Below are 13,407 nucleotides of genomic sequence, written 5' to 3' on the forward strand. Positions count from 1 at the left end.
TCCGAACACTGTGACCACGAACCCCACAGAAACCAGGATTAGAGAAAGAAGTAGATAAAAGGTGAGATTTTTGTTCTGCTCCCGGGGGGCAGAGCCAGAGGGGAACTCGGCTCGGGCTTCAGGAGAGTCCTCGGTTACTGACACAGTGAGGGTAGCAGTGGTGGAGAGCGAAGGCTCCCCGTTGTCTTTGATCAAGACCGTGAGAGTCTGCCTGGGTGAATCTGTGTCCTGGACTGGACGGGCAGTACTGATTTGACCAGTGTGGAGCCCTATGGCAAAAAGGCTCTGGTTAGGGGCTCCCAAGAGACTGTAGGAGAGCCAGGCATTGTGTCCTGCATCCGCGTCCCAGCCTACCACCCGTGATACTAGGTGGCCTGCTGAGGTACCTCGAGGCAGCATCTCCACCGAGCTCCCACCCGGCCGAGGATATAGGACCTGGGGGGCATTGTCATTGCGATCAGTGACAAATATGTTCACGCTGATGTTAGTGGCCAGGACCGGGGTGCCCCCATCGCTGATATGAGCTGTTAATTCAAATTCCCGCCGATCCTCATAGTCTAGGGGCACTAAGGATGACACTATGCCATTGTCACGATTTATTGTGAAATAGCGACCCACTAGCCCGGTTTCAGCTCCTTGTTCCAAGAGAAAGAAAGAAAGCCGAGCATTCTGCGGGGCATCGGGGTCCCAGACACTTAGGTTTAGTATTGGAGCCCCGGGGAGGTTGTTTTCTTCAATGTAAACGTCGTAGGAAGATTGAGAAGATTGTGGAGGGTTGTCATTGATGTCGGACACTTGAACACGCACTATTGTAAGGGCTGAGAGGGAAGGGGTTCCCGCATCTCGGGCGGTGATGCTGAGGTTGTATTCTGGCACAGTCTCCCGATCCAGGTCTGCACTGGTTTTCAAAGTGAAGTAATTCTTGAGGGAAGAAGTAAGGCTGAAAGGGAGACCCGCTGGAACTTCGCAGGTCACCAGCCCGTTCTCGCCAGCATCCAGGTCAGTTACACTGAGCAAAGCGATGACAGTCCCCAGAGGGGCATCCTCGGGTACTGCGCTGTACACGGAGGTGACTGTGATCTCCGGGGCATTGTCATTCACATCCACAACCTCCACCAACACTTTGCAATGTGCTCCTTCGGGACTGGCGCCCTTGTCTTTGGCCTGGATGTAAATCTCATGGAGTTTGGTGTCCTCGAAGTCCAGTCGACCCTTGATTGTCAGCATCCCGGTTACAAGGTCTAAGGCGAATAGTTCCCGCACGCCGGCGCGGTTGTGGCTGCCGAAGGAGTAAATAATTTCACCGTTGGGGCCTTCATCCAGATCCGTTGCAAGGACTTGTACCACGCGCGTTCCGGAGGGTGCATCCTCCAGGACGCGCGCCCGGTACAAGGACTGGTTGAAGACAGGCGCATTGTCATTCGCGTCCAGCACCGTGATGTGAATAGGCAGGCTGGCAGAGAGAGCTGGGGTCCCTCCGTCCAATGCCGTCAGCACTAACTGGAGACTAGGCTCGCGTTCTCGGTCCAGGGCGCGCTCCAGCACCAGCTCCGCGTACTTCGTGCTGTCCTCCCGCGTCTGCACGCGAAGCGCAAAGTATTCGTTTCGGCTCAGCTCATAGGTTTGTAAAGAGTTGCTTCCCACATCGGGATCGTGCGCGCTCTCAAGCGGAAAGCGCGTCCCCGGAGCCACAGCCTCGCTAATCTCCAATTTCATTTCCTGGGTAGGGAAAGCAGGATTGTTGTCGTTGATGTCCTGGATCACCACTTCCACGCTGAACAGTTCCAGCGGGTTCTCCACTACCAACTCCAGAGTTACAGTACAAGACGGCAGTGTCCCACACAGCTCCTCTCGATCCAGACGGTCGTTCACAAACATCTCTCCGGTCTCCCGGTTCACCTCAAAGAATCTTCGGCTAGCTCCAGACACCACCCGGAGCCGGCGGGCTGACAGGCTACCGAGATCCAAACCAAGGTTCGCGACCACGTTGCCCACAGCGAAACCCTTCTCTCTTTCCTCCAGGATCTCATAGTGAATGACCGTGGAAGCCTTGTTCAAGGCACCAAGCAGAAGCAAAACTCCCACTACCCTCCCGGTGCTTACCAGTCCGCTCCTCCAGGCCTCTGGGACCATCTCACTCAAAGGCAGATCCTCTCAGCGGGGTCCAGATCGTCCCTGCGATTTCGTTGAGAAACTTTCAGCGGGTTAGCGCTAGGGCGCTGGGCGCCGAGTCCGACATGGCTTTCTGGATGCCGTTGATTTGCTCGCCGGCTGTTCAGTCTCTGCCTCATCCCGGGGCGCAGAAAGGGGACGGGCCGGGGCCCAATCTCCAGCGTCTTCATTGGCCGACAGCGGCACACAGAGTCCCAGCCAATAACTGCACGAAGAATGAGCTAGCGCCGGGCTCTCTGAGCAGGACACGCGCTAGCGCCAGGAACTTCACTTTCCTTTGGCTTCCTTCCAGAGTTTCCAGTCAAAGCGCCTTGCCAGTATCTGTGCATAGGAAACCTACCTTAAGGAAAGCCAGCCTTGGGGCGGTGAGGCTAACCGTTCTGCAAGTCTCCAATCCAAATCAAGACCCATTAAACACTTGAATCACTTTCTTTGATCACAAGAAAGGGGATCGAACCAAACCGAAAACTACACAACGTTGTCGGGGAAAACACCAACAAATCTGGTTTGTTGGAAGACAGACAATTAGCCAGACCCTACTTGTAAGGAGGCATTTAGCATTTCCGTGGAGACATTAATAATTTCAGTTTTATCTCTTACCAAATGAAATTAGCATTCCCTGTCACTTCCTCACTATCTGGAGCTACTATCAAATTAGCAGGAGTTACTATCTATTGGCTTAACTCTGGCTTATAAAATTTAAAAGTACAATTCAGATTTTATTTCTTTTAAAACTGGATGTCATTGTTAGCTCTCATTTCTTAAGAACCAGGGAGCAATAAGAAATTTCCCTACCCCATCTTTCACAAGGAGCATGATCTCAATTGTTGAGCACACTCTCTCTCTAGTTTCCCTTTACTTGATCAATCCTTTTCCCAAGATCTTGCACTTATGCCACATATGCCACAAGAAGTTGCACTGCTAACAAAGAAGAAGACGGAGAAGATTTTAAAAAGAAAAAAAGCCAGACCTATTTAACACCTAGGATCTTTATAAAATTATTGAAATAATGGCAGCAAAGCTCCACAAATCTTTAGAAAATACAAAGCCTTTAGTCACAGAATAAAGAGGCTTCAGTTTTCTGCATTTAGAATTGTAGTCACCAAACAAAATGATAATGATTATGATAGTGAATAAAAGAGTCCACTGTGATATCAGAGTTGAGATGTATATCCTTGAACAAGAAACGAACCTCTAAGCGTTCCTGGTCCTCTCCTATTAAATGAAGAAGGCAGGTAAAGTGCCTGGCACAGAGTAAGCCTCAATAAATGATGCAAACCACACCATTAGATGTAAAGTGTTAGAGCCTCATACTATTTCTTAGACATCACTTTGATTGCATAGAGTCCTTTTGAAGTATAACAGAAACTTGAACATAGGTGAAGGGGTAGGCACATAGGTTAGGTAGGTAGAAAAGAAGTAAGGATATATAGGATATTTCCCAAAGAGATGAAAAGCCATATGTGACCTACATTTCCATGCCTTTAACACTTCAATTCATCTCTGAAAACCCACAGTTTTAAATGCTCAAGTTTGATAATTAGCCAGACCAGCAAGAGGGCTGATAGGCATTAGAAGATAGAATACATTTAGAATTTAGAATATAGAGTATGGCCCAGTCACTTGCTACGCAAAGTGTGAGGATCAATGGTCTAGGCACCACCAGGGAGCTTGTTAGAAATGCAGAAATGCCCTCCTCTAAACCTACTGAGACAGGATTTACATTTTAACAAAACATCAGGATGATTTGAAAACCCGTTAAAGTTTGACAAGCACTGATCTAGTGGGTTATTCAGAGATACACTGGTTTATCAATCTTTTCTTCTGCTATTCATCATCACTTAATTCACAGTCTGGTTTTTGAAAATCAGCTTTTAAAAATGTTAAGTCATTTTCTCAATAATAAGGCCTGCCATTTTCTTGATAATAAGGCCTGTAGTTTTCTGAGACTTCTGTTGTTGTTGTTTGTTTGTTTTTTTGTTTTTGTTTCTGAGGCAGGATCTCACTCTGTCATCCGGGCTGGAGTACAGTGGAATAATCACAGCTCACTGTAACCTCCAACTCCTTGGGCTCAAGGGATCCTCCCTCCTCAGACTTCTGAGTAGCTGGGACTACAGGCCTGAGCTACTGCACCCAGCTCATAGTTTTCTTAAGACCTCTTCATGAACCAACAGAACCCTTGTATATCCATTCTCCACAATAGCGAGGTTGATCTTCCTAAAATTTTAGTTGGATCACACAATTCTCCAGCTGCTCCTCAGTAGCATCATACTGCTCTTGAATTAAAATACCAAGTCCTTTGCATAATATTCAAGTTCTCATGTCTTCTCCCTCTCTAACTATACTCCATTGCACCACTTTGAGGGTGGTCAGATTCCCAGCCCTTCCCTGTCTCAGGGCCCTCACACAAGTTGTTCCTTTGCCAGGAAAGCTGCTTTCTCCTCCCTCCCTTTGCTTTGCTAATTTCTACAAATATTTCCGGTCTTAGTTTAAATGTTATTTTCTAATAGAGGTCTTCCATTAGGCCCCAGTTAAGACCAGGATCCTTTGTTATGCTCTCTCAGAACACTTTATATTTTTTTCCATTGAACTTGGCACAACTTTAAATTTTATAATTATTTTTGCTTAAGCAAAATGTCTGCTTCTCCCACTGAAAAAGAAAAATAGAAGCTCCAGGAGGGCAGGGACCATGCTATTTTCGTGGCCACTTGTATCCTCACTGTCTAGCACAGCAGGCACTTAATGTTTATTAACACAGGAATCTTTATGCTACTGGCATAGTACAATAATAGCATACACTAAGGACTATATACGTATTCATTTGTGTGGATCCAATCTCCCTGGAAGTAAGCATTTTTTGGAAGATACATTTACTCCTTCAAGTTACCAGTGGACCTGATGAGACTATTTCCCAGCCCTAATGATCTGAAGATATAATATAGTTTGCCAAAGAGCCAAGTAAGGTGTGATAATACAACTCACAGTGGATAATAAACAAAGATGCCATAACTTGTTGTTTCCTTCCTTTCCTTCTCCTTCTTTTCCTTCCTTTCCTCCCTCCCTCCCTCCTTCTCTCTCTCTCTCTCTCTCTCTTTTGTTTTGCTCTTGTTGCCCACCAGGCTGGAGTGCAATGGCTTAATCTTGGCTCACCACAACCTCCGCCTCTCAGGTTCAAGCAATTTTCCTGCCTCAGCCTCCCGAGTAGCTGGGAATACAGGCATGCACCACCACACCCAGCTAATTTTGTATTTTTAGTAGAGATGGGGTATCTCCATGTTGGTCAGGCTGATCTCAAACTCCCAACCTCAGGTGATCTGCCAGCCTCTGCCTCCCAAAGTGCTGGGATTACAGGTGTGAGTCACAGTGCCTGGCCTGTATCACTTATTTCTAGGGGAAATGGAAGGACCAGTATACAGGATTTATATACTGATTCAACACAATTTCCCAGTCTTTATCTTTTTTCTTCTCTGTTTTATAATTTCAAGAGAGCTTCTGACCAATGAGATGCAGCATTTACTATATATATATATATGGTTTTTTTTGTTTTTTTTTTTAGATGGTGTCTTGCTTTGCCACCCAGGCTGGAGTGCATTGGCACGATCTCTTCTCACTGCAAGCTCCGCCTCCTGGGTTCAAGCAGTTCTCCTGCCTCAGCCTCCCTAGTAACTGGGATACAGGTGTGTGCCACCATCCCTGGCTAATTTTTTGTATTTTTAGTAGAGACGGGGTTTCACCGTGTTAGGTAGGATGGTCTCAAATCTCCCAATCTCGTGATCTGCCTGCCTTGGCCCCCCAAAGTCCTGGGATTACAGGCGTGAGCCACCACCCGGCTATAATATAGCTTTAAAATAGGAAGTGGATGTATTATATGATTGAGAGTAAAGTCTTAGTGTCAAAAAGATTCAAATTCCAGTACTGGAATTGTATTGGAACTAGGTTCCAATACATAGAACCTAGTAGCTATGTAACCATGAAACTTTTATGTTTAACTTCTCTTTTATTTTCTTTATCTATAAAATGGGAATAATAATAGTACTCACTGACATAACCACAGACATGTCAATCATTTTTAAAATCTTTTCACAGCTTTCTACATACATAGTGCCCCTATAAAATGCAGGGATTTTAAATAAATTTATATAGTAATGCAACCAACCCCACAATCCAGTTTTAGAATACTCTCATCACCCCCAAAATTTCCCTCATGCCTGTCTGTAGTCAATCTTCCTAGCTTCAGCCTCAGGCAACCACAGTTTTGCCTTTTCCAGATATTTTATTAAAAAGGAATTATAAAATAGGTAGTCTTTTATATGTCTTTTATATGATGTAGCATAATGTCAAACTCAGCTTTTGACTATACCCTCAAATACGTTATGTCTCCAACCTTCCTCACCTGGTAAGTGGCACTTCTATTCCAGCCAGAATTTCAGAAGTAATTTTTACTATGTTTTTCTGCATCCCCACATCCAGTATATTACTAATCCATACCAATGCTTACTACTCCCAAAACATATTTTGAAACTATCAATTACGTATCCTATCTACTGCGAGCCCTGAGTCAAAGCAACCTTAAATGCTATCATAGCTTCCTTGCTGTTATTTTTACTCCCTCTTTTGCATTCCCTAAATTCCACTTCACATGCAGAGACCTGAGTAATCTTTCAAAAATGTACATGAGATTATATACCTTCCTTGCTAAAAACATAACTAGGCCTAGCTACATAACTTGTAGGGTCAGTGCAAAATAAAAATAGGGGGCTCGGAGGCTGGGTGCGGTGGGTCACATCTGTAATCCCAGCACTTTCAGAGGCTGAAATGGGTGGATCACTTGAGGTCAGGAGTTTGAGACCAGCCTTGCCAACATAGTGAAACTCCATCTCTACTAAAAATACAAAAAATTTGCCGGGTGTGGTGGCAGGTGCCTGTAATCCCAGCTACTAGGGAGGCTGAGCCAGGAGAATCACTTGAACCCAGGAGGCAGAGGTTGCAGTGAGGCAAGATCACACCACTGCACTCTAGCCTGGACAACAGAGGGAGACTCTGTCTCAAAACAAAACAAAACAAAACAAAACAGGGGGCTTGGGCTTGTTGTTAAAAATGATTGACCAGGCACAGTGGCTCATGTCTGTAGTCCCAGCACTTTGGAAGGCTAAGGCGGGAGGATCACTTGAGGCCAGGAATTTGAAACCAGCCTGAGCAACATAGGGACAGCCTCATCTCTTAAAAAAAAAAAAAAAAAAAAAAACTTATCTGAGCACGGTGGCATGTGTTTGTCATCCTAACTACTCAGAAGGCTGAAGTGGGAGGATTGCTTGAGCCCAGGAGTTCAAAGTTGTAGTGAGTCCACTACACTCCAGCCTGGGTGACAGAGCAAGACCCTGACTCAAAAAAATAAAATAAAAATTAAGAATTTCAAGATGATAACAGCAGAGCCCTAACCAAAGGGTAGGGGCCTTCAAAGCAAGGGGCCCATCTAAGCATGAAGCCCTGTGTCCCTGCACAGGTTGCCTGCCCATGAAGCTGACCCTGCTTGACACAGAGGAAACTCTCAATAAATATTACCTAATATATATTTTAATATTAGCTAACTGTCTAATTACCTAATATTATTCCAAGAGGGTTAGTAATATCATAAAATCCTATTCAAGATGCTATTAAATTACTGCACACAAGTAAAAATAAATAAAATCCTCTTAAAATCCTAAATATCATCGAGTAGTCTTTCCATTCTACCTAATGTGTCTATTTGAACAGCCTCCTAAGGTCAAATTATGGGATCATTTGAGGAAAAATGGAATAAAAACAGTTAACCAATAAATCAAACAAGCACGTATCTCAATTTAGACAGGTGGGACATTCAAGGATTTGGTGAAGAAGCTGAATGGTTTAGCCTTCATATTTATCTGAAGTTTACCTGAATATTTTGCATACTTTGATTTGATAAGATGATCTGTGAATCTTTTTTTTTTTTTTTTGAGACGAAGTCTTGCTCTGTTGCCCAGACTGGAATGTAGTGGCATGATCTCGGATCACTACAGTCTCTGCCTCCGGGGTTCAAGCAGTTCTCGTGCCTTAGCATCCCGAGTAGCTGGGATTACAGGCGTGCCACCATGCCCAGCTAATTTTTGTATTTTTGGTAGAGACAGGGTTTCACCATGCTGACCAGGCTGGTCTGAAACTCCTGGCCTCAGGTGATCTGCCTGCCTTGGCCTCCCAAAGTGCTGGGATTACAGGCATGAGCCACTGCACCTGGTCTGAATCTTAAGAATAAGTTTTATATGACCTCCATTCTATCTACAATGTTTTTGCAATTAAAAATAATGCTGTAATAAATAACCTGGTATATATGTATTTTTGTAATTTTTGAGGTATGTATTTATGATAAATTCCTAATAGTGTGATTGCTAGGTCATAGGACAAATGCATATGTAGTTTTGTTAGAACAAGAAGAAATTATGCCATCGAAATGTTTTGGGACTACAAACATTTATTTTATTTTACTTATTTTGTTTTATTTATTTATTTATTTATTTATTTATTTATTTATTGAGAGGCAGAGTCTCGGTCTGTCACCAGGGTGGAGTGCAGTGGCACAATCTTGGCTCACTGCAACCTCCACCTCCCAGGTTCAAGCGATTCTCCTGCCTCAGCTTCCCGAGTAGCTGAGACTACAGGCGTGCACCACCACGCCCAGCTAAGTTTTGTATTTTTAGTAGAGACAGGGTTTCACCATGTTGGTCAGGATGGTCTCGATCTCTTTACCTCATGATACGCCCGCCTCGGCCTCCCAAAGTGCTGGGATTACAGGAGTGACCCATCGTGCCCAGTCTATTTTGTTTTATTTTTTGAGATGGGGTCTTGCTCTGTTGCCCAAGCTGGAGTGCAGAGGGGTGATCATGGCTCACTGAAGCCTCAACTTCAAAAGGCTCAAGCAATCCTCCTGCCTCAGCCTCCCAAGTAGCTGGGACTACAGGCATGTGCCACCATTTCTGGCTAATTTTTAAATTTTTGTAGAGACAGGTTCTTGCTTTGTTGCCTAGAATGGTCTCAAACTCCTACGCTCAAGCAATCCTCCCACCTTGGCCTCCCAAAGTGCTGGGATTACAGGAGTGACCCACCGAGCCCAGCAAAAACAGTAATTTTGGATTGTTTTGTTAGTCAAACATTGATTTGTTAGTCAAAAGCCTAAAGTAAAAAAAAACACAGGTTTACCCCATCTCCCACTTTAGTGCTATTCTCTTCTAGTCTGGATCATATTAGTACCTTCTTATCGTTTACTATATTACAAATGTTAAATATGTCAGGAAATTACCTGCAAAAAATTTACTAAATTTGTCCACATGAAAATCTTCCATGAGATCTACACTCTCCTAAGAAATAATTTGTTTCAATTTTGTACCCACATTTTGCTATTACATTGCTATCTAACTACTTATTAGTTCTCACCAAATGGGTAGCCTTGTATGGTTGAGTTATTTCTTTTTTCTTTTTCTTTTTTTGTTTGTTTTTTTTTTTTTTTTTTTTGAGATGGAGTTTTGCTCCTGTTGCCCAGGCTGGGGTGCAATGGCGTGGTCTCGGCTCACCACAACCTCTGCCTCCCAGGTTAAAGCGATTCTCCTGCCTTAGCCTCCCAAGTAGCTGGGATTACAGGTACTCACCACCATGCCCGGCAAATTTTTCTATTTTTAGCAGAGACAGGGTTTCACCATGTTGGCCAGGCTGGTCTCAAACTCCTAACCTCAGGTGATCTGCTCGCCTCAACCTCCCAAAGTGTTGGGATTACAGGTGTGAGCCACTGTGCCGAGCCTAGTTTTCTAAATGAAGTAATTTACTTCAACATATAAGAGAGGAAGAAAGAATTGTGGCTTTCTGATCATTAAAATTTTCTGGCAGCTGGGTGTGGTGGCTCATGCTTGTAATCCTAGCATTTTGGGAGGCTGTCGTGGGTGAATTGCTTAAGCTCAGGAGTTTGAGACCAGCCTGGGCAACATGGTGAAATCTCATTCTACAAAAAATATAAAAATCAGGCTGGTGTGGTGGCATGTGCCTGTAGTCCCAGCAACTTGAGAGGATGAGGTGGGGGCACTTGAGCTTGTGAGGTGGAGGTTGCAGCAAGCTGAGATTGTGCCACTACACTCCAGCCTGGGCAACAGAGCCAGACCCTGTCTAAAAAAAATTAAAATCTTCTGGCACTATAGAAATTTAGTACATGATAAAGATGCTATCTCAAATCACTAGGACAAAGATGAAGTGCTTAATAAATGGCATTGGGACAACTGGATAGCCATTTGGGAAAAAAGATACAATCAGATCCATATCTCAGCATACACATGAATAAACTCCAATTAGATCAGGGATCTAAATGTGGAAACCAAAAACCATACAAGTACTAGCACTGGAAGAAAAAAGTAACGAATATTTCTATAACCTAGGTGTGCGGAAAGGCTTTCTAACTATGACTTAAAACCTAAATGCAATATAAGAAAACATTGATTTGGCCGGGCGCAGTGGCTCATGTCTGTAATCCCAGCACTTTGGGAGGCCGAGGTGGGTGGATCACTTGAAGTCAGGAGTTTGAGACCAGCCTGGCCAAAATGGTGAAACCCCGTCTCTACTAAAAATACAAAAATTAGCCGGGCATGGTGGCATGTGCCTGTAATCCCAGCTACTTGGGAGACTGAGAGATGAGAATCGCTTGAACCTGGGAGACAGAGATTGCAGTGAGCCGAGATTGCAACACCGCACTCCAGCCTGGGTGACAGACTGAGAGTTGGTCTAAAAAAAAAAAAAAAAGAAAAAAAAGAAAAAAGAAAACATTGATTCATTTCATTACACAAAAAACAAAAACAAAGGGAAAAAAATTGCATTGCAAAAAAATGCCAAAAGGTAAATGACAAGCTGTAAGAAAATATTTGCAGTCTATTCATTGGACAAAGGACTAATATCCCTAATACAAGGAGTTTTCAAAAACTTCATGGAAAATGCGTATTATGAAAAAAAATGCGTGGATTGCAAAATATTTCTAGCACCAAAATAAACCCATACTAACATGTTATAACATGTCTGAATAGGATCTAGTTGGAGGCACTAAGAATAGTAAGATATCAGTTTGAAAAGAGCTCCTATCAGAGTAACATGAATTCTGCTAAAATGGAAACAAGAACAGACATCAGATTTATGATGAAGCTTGAGTAGAAGAATGATGAAATCATTGATGTTTTGTGAAAAGTTTACGGAGACAATGCTCCAAAGAAATCGGCAGTTTACAAGTAGCTAACTTGTTTTAAGAAGGGATGAGGCAATGTTGAAGATGAAGCCCACAGCAAAAGACCATCTACATCAATTTGGGAGGAAAAAAATGTGCTCTAACTAAAGAAGACCTACAATTAACAGCAGAAACAATAGCCAACACCATAGACATCTCGGTTCAGCTTACACAATTCTGACTGAAAAATTAAAGTTGAGCAAACTTTCCATTAGATGGGTGCCAAAACCATTACATCTAGATTAGGGACAAGAAAATTAGCCAGGCATGGTACCATGTGCCTGTAGTTCTGGCTACTTGGGAGCCTGAGGTGGGAGGATTGCTTGAGCCCACGAGGCCAAGGCTGCAGTGAGCCATGATGGTGCCACTGCACTCCAGCCTGGGTAACAGAGCAAGGCTGTGTCTAAAAAAAAATTAGAATAAAATAGATCAGCTGCAGTAAGACCAGAACTTTCACTTGATTTTTTTTTTTTTTTTTTTTTTTTAGATGGAGTCTCGCTCCGTTGCCCAGGCTGTAGTGCAGTCGTGTGATCTCGGCTCACTGCAAGCTCCACTTCCTGAGTTCATGCCATTCCCCTGCCTCAGCCTTCCAAGTAGCTGGGACTACAGATGCCTGCCACCACTCTCGGCTAATTTTTTGTATTTTTGGTAGAGAAGGGGTTTCACCGTGTTAGCCAGGATGGTCTCGATCTCCTGACCTGACCTCGTGATTCGCCCCCCTCGGCCTCCCAAAATGCTAGGATTACAGGCGTAAGCCACCGCGCCCGGCCTCAGTTGAAATTTTAAGCAAATGTGATAAAGATCCTGAAGGGTTTCTTAAAAACAAAACAAAACAAAACAAAAAACTGTAACAGGAGACGAAACATGGCTTTACCAGTGTGATCCTGAAGACAAAGCACAAGAGGTGGAAGTGGTCTAGTCAATGCAAAAGCAGACTGGTCAAGAGCAAATATCATGGCAATGGCTTTTTTGGGATGTTCAAGGCATTTTGCTTGTTGACTTACCGGAGAGCCAAAGAGTGATAAGATCTGCTTAGTATGAGAGTGTTTTGAGAAAGTTACCAAAGCTTTAGTAGAAAAAATGCCTCAGGAAACTTCCCCAGAATCCTTCTTGACCACAACAATGCTCCTGCTCATTCCTCTCATCAAGCAAGGGCAATTTGGTGAGGGTTTTCTTGGGTAATTATAAAGCACCCACCTTTCAGTGCTGATTTGGTTTCTTCTGACTTGTTTTTGTTTCCTAATCTTACAACTCTAAAGGGCACCCATTTTTTCTTCAGTAGCCAACATAAAAAAGACTGCATTGACATAGTTAAATTCCCAGGACTCTTAGTTCTTTAGGGATGAACTAAATGGCTAGTATCATTGCTTACAAAAGTGTCTTGAAATTGATGGGGCTCATGTTGACAAATAAAGCTTATATTTTTATTTCTATCTTTTAATTCAATTTCTTCATAAGCATTTAGAGTCCCTTAGTATATCCCCTAAACTTTTTACAAATTTAGGCTAAAACACTTTAAAAAAAAAAAAACCTACTAGAAAAATGAAAATAAGACATCAACAGACAATTCAAAAAAAATACATAGGGTCATTTGTGGTGGTTCATGGCTGTAATCTTAGCACTTTTGGGAGGCTGAAGTGGGAGGATCACTTGAAACCAGTAGTTCAAGACTAGCCTGGGCAACACAGTGAGATCCCACATCTCTACAAAAAAAAAAAAAAAAAAATTAGCTGGACATGGTGGCATCCATCTGTAGTCCTAGCTACTTGGGAGGCTAACGTAGGAGGATTGCTTGAGCCCAGGAGTGCAAGGCTACAGTGAGCTATGACTGTATCACTGCAATTTGGCCTGAGCAACAGAGCAAGATTCTGGTCTCCAAATAAACAAAAAGATATAAACTGGCTTTTAAACATATGAAAAACTATTTAACCTCATTCATAATGAGAGAAATTTTAATTAAAATTATTTGG

At 43.3% G+C, this 13,407-nt stretch overlaps 2 protein-coding genes across 2 annotated transcripts in view; both read right to left on the minus strand.

Moving 5' to 3' along the window:
• Positions 1–13,407, minus strand: part of LOC112424091 (protocadherin gamma-A12-like) — a 90,113-nt gene that overhangs the window by 35,598 nt on the left and 41,108 nt on the right.
• Positions 1,531–8,382, minus strand: LOC105466995 (protocadherin gamma-C3). The gene is given in 2 exon segments (XM_071098283.1): positions 1,531–1,695; positions 1,698–8,382. Coding segments are annotated over 2 exon segments (468 nt in total). The 5' UTR covers positions 2,134–8,382; the 3' UTR covers positions 1,531–1,663.

This window comes from Macaca nemestrina, chromosome 6, assembly GCF_043159975.1.
Source record: "Macaca nemestrina isolate mMacNem1 chromosome 6, mMacNem.hap1, whole genome shotgun sequence".
NCBI classification, from domain to species: Eukaryota; Metazoa; Chordata; class Mammalia; order Primates; family Cercopithecidae; genus Macaca; species Macaca nemestrina.